General features: G+C 33.2%; 1 protein-coding gene across 1 annotated transcript; it reads left to right on the forward strand.

The window, feature by feature from the left end:
- Positions 1-4889: 4889 nt before the first annotated feature.
- LOC145320331 (uncharacterized) lies at positions 4890-6789 on the forward strand. The gene is made up of 4 exons (XM_080162738.1): positions 4890-5000; positions 5289-5483; positions 6100-6158; positions 6423-6789. The coding sequence occupies exons 2-4, from the start codon at positions 5363-5365 to the stop codon at positions 6591-6593; spliced, it is 351 nt and encodes a 116-aa protein (XP_080018864.1). The 5' UTR covers positions 4890-5000; positions 5289-5362; the 3' UTR covers positions 6594-6789.
- The last annotated feature ends 358 nt before the right edge of the window (positions 6790-7147 follow it).

The following is a 7147-nucleotide window of genomic DNA, read 5'->3' on the forward strand; positions in this document are numbered from 1 at the left end:
TCATTGGGGTATATATTAATTTATCGGCCATTGTCTTATTATCTTTATCCCTTTAGATCCATTATACCCACTACTGTATACCCCTTCTAATTTAATTTGCTTTTGTGTATTGATGAAACAATATGCTGAAGTGATAGCATGCGGAAATGAACGCCCACCGTTGAATTGGTACTTTCCCCCCCAACTAATTTGTCTAACAACGCCTCCCACAATACAAAACTGTATAAAAAGTCGTAAGAAATTAAGACGGAAAAAACTCAAGATATCTGTCATGCACGTAATACGTGGACCCACCATTTTAGTAGTCACCTTAAAAATAAAGTTTTCTACGTTTTGATTTGGTCCATACGTTCACCAGGGAATGCTCTTAAAGTCAAATTAGACTTGTTTTTTAAACTTGTCATGTTCTTTTCCAGTAATCTAGATACAATTTAGCTGCAAAGCGTAGCAACTTATAATCTCTACCAAAAAGTCCACTAATTCTAAAAGAATCATTTTATTTCTATTGATTTTTCAACTTTAAAAAGTTCTGAATTGTTTTTAGAATGACGATTCCTAGGACGATAAGACACTATGTTATAAGCGAAGCTTCAAGTCCTATAGATGTAAATGTGTCCTGTCCGTATCATAAATTGTTTCTGACGCATTTTCGAATGGTATTTAAAAATACTAGCGGATTCGCCCCTAGCCTTTAGGGGCTTTGCCCCAAGAGGTTTGATCAAACTAATTTTTCGTGTTTTAGATTTTTAAAAAAAATTTGGGGGGGGGGGTTAGTCCACCCCACTATTTTAATTTTAGTTTTAAAAAGAATTTTTTTTTGGGGGGGGGTATTTTTCATTTTTAGGGGGGTTGGGTGTGTCCCACCCCCCAAGAAAATAGTTATAAACCTTTCCGGGACCTATGAGAAGCTACCCTGTAAAGGAGAACCCGATCGGTTCAGCGGTTAGCGAGATCCTTCGCAACAAACAAACAGACAGACAGACAAACAAACAGACAGACAAACAAACAGACAGACAAATAAACAGACAGACATCGTTCTACTTTGTATTATAGATAATCTGACACCCGTAGAATCATGCTGCAGAGTTAATAATAAGAATACCAACCCACATTAGTTTTTTAGGTGAATTTAAAGGGTTTTTTTATTTAATTCATTGAGAACTTTTTACTAAATTCTTTTGTGTCTTTTCAGCCATTTTATCTTGAATGTTTTTATATTCTTTCTGGTGGTCTTTGTTGAAATTTTTTTCTCTTTAACTAAAACAATTTGAAAGGTAAATTAATAATTCCCATTGCCCTATGGTTAAGTAATTGATAATTGATATCATTGCCATGCCCATGGTCTAACATCTATTTCCCTATGTGTTTTACATTTATTAGTTTTCTGGTTTGAAAAACTGCGTGTCTATTTTGGTATTTCCAAGTTTGCAAACAAACAGGCAAATTGTTATCTATTGCAGACACATTCATAATTATAACAATACCGCAGGAGGGAAGGTTCTGTCTCATTTTTATGTGTAATAATTTTTTTAAATAGATTTACTAGACCAAGAGGCTTGCAGGGAGGATGGATGGATAGAGCCCCTAGATGTACATTGTACAACCCTCTAAATTGAATTTTAAGGATCTACATTCTACACTCCCCTGACACAGCAAAGTAAAGTAAAAAGAAACATTCTTTGATTTTAAGTGGGTGTATCTAATAATCTATCCCCCTGACAACAAAATTACCCTCGTCTTGTTATCAGTATTACACTTCCCCTTAAATAAACACTCCCCCCTCCCCCCCCCGTATCCCTCGATTTTGGTTTAAGGAGGTGTGGAAATTTTTGTATCCCCCCTACAAAACCCTGTGCACGCCTCTGATAAGACACATGTGGGAAATTAAACTATTTTAATATTACCATGCTGACGGGCACAGAATTCGATCAAACCTTGCAGGGTCATCCAGGTAAAGAGCAAAAATATCTGCGTTACTTTTGTGGATCTTTTCACCCATGTTTTAACACTTTTTTGTGTGAGAATAAAAAAAAAACAGGCGAATTTTAAAAGGTTGATCAATATCATATGAATTTATATAGATATAAGTCTAGATATTGTAAAAATTTGCTGTAATAAAGAATAACTTGACACAACTTGAAATGTAATTTACATTGGGATTCGAAAGTTTTGTAAAGGTCAATGACCGTCAACATTTACTTAGTGGCTTTGGCCCTAACCTCCTTCGTCTATCTGAACAAAAATAATTACATTATCAAAGTCAACTGCTCCATTAGGTTTCATTTTTACTCCAAATCCTTGACATTAACTATACAGCTAATCTTATTATATAAGTTATTAATGTTTTGTTGTCTGAAGCTTAAGATTTCGGTAACTGCCAATCTGATTGTGTTCTCTCCTTAAGAGGAGATTCACTTCACTTAGGTCCCAGGAAGGTTTTAGGCTATGTTATCTTTAGAATAAAGCCATAGGATGGTTTAGGGATATTTTCTACCCCCTTCTTAACTCTTTATAGTCAGAGTTCCTAGATGCTAGTGGCATAGCCACTAGTCCTATTATATAAAGTAGTAAGCTTTTTTTGTCTGTAACGTAGGATCTCTCTAACCGCTAAACCGATATTGTCATTCTTTACAGTTAAACTTCTTATAAGTCCAGGGAAGGTTTTTAACTGTTTTTTTTTTTAACTCCTATTAGAAATAGTGAGGATTTTTCCTCTCCCACCTTTTGTGTCCCTAGAGGCTTCTAGGGGCTTATCCAGTATCCACTAATTCAAAATACAACAACAAAAGAGAAAAATAGGAAATTTCTACTTGTAGATTTAAATAGTGATAAGTTTATGGTAGATATCATTGCATGACTTTTGAACTGGTTATTTCCATGCATATTTAATTTTTTGTTTTTAATAAAAAGAAAATTGCTTGAGAGAGTGGTAAAGATATATAACAATGATGACAACATCCATAACCACTGCCAGCCAAGCAAAACAATCATTACTGGGAATACAAAAAAGGAAATTTAAAGAGCATTTGTTAAATTCAGAGAAGAAATATAATGAAGGAAAAAACACGATACTTTTCTCACGTATTTTCATATTTTTTAAAATATTTATATTTTGCAGCATGACTGACAAAGACTGATGCTCAATGGTATAGGAAATCTTCACAACAAAATTAAGCCGTCAAATAGTGTTACGGACTGACTGACGGTCGGACTTAGTGACTGATTGGACGATTGGACAGACAAAGTGTATTATAAAGTGGCTTCGTTACTAAAAGATTTTTCATATATTTGTAACTGACAGACGCATACACAAACAGATAAACAACATGCCTCCTTTATTATACGCAATATAGTTTCTCCTTAATTTCGAGCGCGATTTAGTATTTCCAACAAAATTTTAGTTGTGAATTACAATTATTTTCTCCTTGGTAATTTGATAAAAAATTCCCTGTGGAAAAATGAAAGAACTATTAATTTTCTTAAATATCTAGTTGTATGTATGTATTTATCTTCACAATTTTATGCAAGTTTTAATTAAGCCAAGAGAATGTTTTAAACTAATTTGAAAGTAGGAGGAGGGAGGGCAAGGACGTCCAAGGGGGGGGGGGGTGCACTGGGTGGGTCTAATCAAAGAAGTAAAATTTTCCCAATTATTAAGAAAAAAATGTTTAAATCATAATTAATTGTCTAGCTTTTATAATATAGATAAATCAACTCAATCAAAATCTTTATATCTAGGGGCAATTTATCTTGGCAGGCTGCCAGGGTAATGGTAACCTCCCCAAAACTAGTTAAAAACCTTACCAGAAAGCTACACTTTAAAGAAGAATCATACTAATAAATATTTAATAGTACTTCATTATTAGTTTGGTAGTGTTTTACATTATTAAATTAAAAAAAAAAAAAACTTGGACGCCCTTGGGGAGGGGGGGGGGGGGGGGGATAGTTATTGCCCCGAGAAAAAATAATCCCAACAATAAAACATTAACAATTATTCTTTATGACAAAAAAAAATGTTGGAGGTTAATTTCCCCCTCCACATTTCTTCTTTTGTTAATAATAAAATGTATTCTAAGGATATAGGAATGCTATAGTATTAACTAGCGGCTACGCCCCTAGAAGCCTCTAGGGGTACTCAAGGTAGGAGAGGGAAAAGTCGACCTCAGCCCATTTTAAATTTGAGTTTCAAAAGAGAAAAAAAAAATTGGGGGGGGGAGAGGGGTGAAGACACCCTCCCCAAAAATAGTTTAAAACCTTCCCAGGACCTATAAGAAGCTTCACTGTAAAGGAGAACAATATCGGTTCAGCGGTTAGCGAGATCCTTTGGGACAGACAAAAAAACGCTTACTACTTTATATAATAGGATTAAAGCGAGGCACAAGTTAATAGGGCAAATATTTTGTTTAAAAATTTGGAGGGTTTTTTTTTGGGGGGGGGGGAGGGAGGATTGTGGGAGGGAGGTAAGACTCTAATATATTTTACTTTTTATGGTTGATCGCTCCTTATATTTGAAATAAATTAAAAATGAGGGAGATTGGTTTTCCCTGCGGGGCCTAAATGTGAGGTGACCTAGCCTTGTGGGGCTACCAAGTACCCAAAATAAACTAACCTACCCAAAGTTAAACCAAATATATTTCAAAATAAACATATATTTCAAAATAAATAGATATATGTAAAACATAAAAGAACCTAAAAAAAACTGTGTTTTTGACAGGATAGGAAATCCTAGACCTAATATTCACTCATCTTTGTAACATTTTCTGACAGGGTCGAAAGCAAGATCTAAACACACACACGAATACATTATCCCCCCCCCCCCCCTCCCCCCCACTAAAACAGAGAAATAAATAAACACTAGCGCACCACACATGTATAAAACTAAGATTACCTATTCTGTTTTTCACTTTTCACCACCAACAAGAGCACAAACATCCATCTTTTAAAATGTTTGTTTCTGGTTTGCTTTTAGCATTGCTGTTTCATGTATCTTGTGAGGCAGGGTAAATATTTCAAATTTTACTTTTATGCAATGAATCACATTTTAAAAATTTATGCATATTTTAAGATTTGTTCAAACAAGATAAAGATTAAATCCCAATACATTTTCCTAATTTGCTTCTAAAATCTAAACAATTTTTGTGTTTGTGGGGGAAAAAGATATTGAGGGTATCTTGTTTTAAAAAGACAGAGTACTTAAAATCTATAATAGCTAATTTTAATTTTCTGCAAAAAGAGTATATTTTAATTATTTTATAGAGAAAAAAATTCTTATCCGCCTTTTTTTTTAGCCACACTTACAATAGAGTAAATCTACAACCACTCAAAGATGTATATAACTATCTGGGAGAAAGACTAATCCAAAATGTTCGGGTTAAGCTTGAACCTTACTACAACTACTATGCACCTTACTACAACTACTATAATTCTGGATGTAAAACAACATCTGGGCCTGACACTGGAAGTCAATGCCAGTTTCCCTTCAAGTAAGTGAATTATAATTTTTTTTCAAGATAAAATTTTCCTAAGCTGAAATAAACTAAATTCTTACATATAACCGACTTTTTGTATACCTTAAAGCCAATTATAGACATGAATATTAATTACAAATAAATATGCTTTTTGGGTCATCTTAATTAACTTAGTTGAATAAAACCATTCAATTTGATACTGTCATGAAATTCAATTATGAGAAATTTACTTAGACACAACCTAAGATTGTGATGTCTTTTAAAGTATCTCTTTTTGATAAAAGTACTTACTTTTTAACACAAGAATAATTTTGATTAATTATCCATTAAGACAACTAGTGGCTTTATTCGTTTTAATTATATACAAAATTGATTGGGGGGTTAGGGGGTTTCACATTCTCCAAGAAAATAGCCTAAAACCACCGCAGTAGCTATAATTCCCAAAGAGTAGAGCCCTTTCAGTTCAGCATTATCAGAAATCTTAAGCTTCAGATGAACAGACAGACATTGTCAACTTTGTATTATAGATAATCTTTGGTATTTTTGTCTGAAAATTACTTAGTTTTAAATAGGTTTTACTAGCCATTGCATAATTGTACATCCATCTATATGTAACTTTATATTGTTAAAGGTACCAAGGACGAACCTATTCCAACTGTGCACAATGGAGGTGGGGAGGATCCGGAACTGGTAAGTTATGTTTTAAAAGTATACTATCAAAGTAATGCTTTTATAATAGGTGTTCTGAAACATTTTTGATTTTAAAACAATTCTTTACAAAAACAAGGAAAGCAATAAGACAAGAGGTGAATTGGGTTTAGAGAATGCAAGATATGGAAATTATTTTCTTGACAGATTTTTTTTACTGGTCACAATAGTCCATTTGAAAAGTTTAGAATAGAATATTTTTCAGGTTTTAAGTGTTCTTTTTTAGCATAATTCTTAACTGTTTAGGCCAATACTGGTGTTCCACAAAGACTGATCGTTATGGGAACCACATTGAAGGTCAAGGCTACTATGGATTCTGTGGAGAAGGAAATAGGTGTTTTGGTTATAATGACCGACAACCAACCGTGTAAGCATCCAACATCCCCACAAAAAAATAAGCATTTTGAATCCATATAATTTTAGACTGTTAGGTTTTTTATAGTTCCCACAGAATTTACTTTAAATACAATAACAACCTAACCTAATATTGTTGAAAAAAAATACTATAATTACCTGAATCTTAACTAAATTGTTCTCTATATTTACTCAATCTGTTAAAAGTTATTTGTTATAGTTTAAATCAATTTTCTGAATAAAAATTTATATTTTTTAATAATGTTTTTTTTAGTAGTGAAGCTACTCTATAATTCACTTTGGCAGTCTGTACGTTCATCCGTCAGTCAGCCCGTAACGCTATGGGGGAAATGGGATTTACTCAAATCTTATAAAAGCTAGAAGGCTGAAACTTTTTGACAACATTCTCATCATAAAGGAGCATAATAAACTATAAAACGTCTATGGCGGTCGGACTACTTTTCAACAGGTTTTTTGCTATTTTTATAATTTTCACATTTTCCCCCATATCTTTGGTGTTTATGGTCCGATTTTCAAAATTTTGCAGTTAAAAATATCAAAATTTTATTTCCCGTCGTTTTGATAAAACATCCATGGCAGTCGGACTGCCTTTTAGA

The sequence above is a fragment of the Acartia tonsa genome, chromosome 5, assembly GCF_053477335.1.
Source record: "Acartia tonsa isolate MP-2025a chromosome 5, ASM5347733v1, whole genome shotgun sequence".
Lineage (NCBI taxonomy): Eukaryota > Metazoa > Arthropoda > Copepoda > Calanoida > Acartiidae > Acartia > Acartia tonsa.

Coding starts and splice junctions, on each gene's coding strand:
- LOC145320331 (XM_080162738.1), top strand. CDS start 5,363: ATGTTCGGGTTAAGCTTGAACCTTACTACAACTACTATGCACCTTACT. Junction 5,484..6,099: donor CAATGCCAGTTTCCCTTCAA/GTAAGTGAATTA, acceptor ATATTGTTAAAG/GTACCAAGGACGAACCTATT. Junction 6,159..6,422: donor GTGGGGAGGATCCGGAACTG/GTAAGTTATGTT, acceptor TTAACTGTTTAG/GCCAATACTGGTGTTCCACA.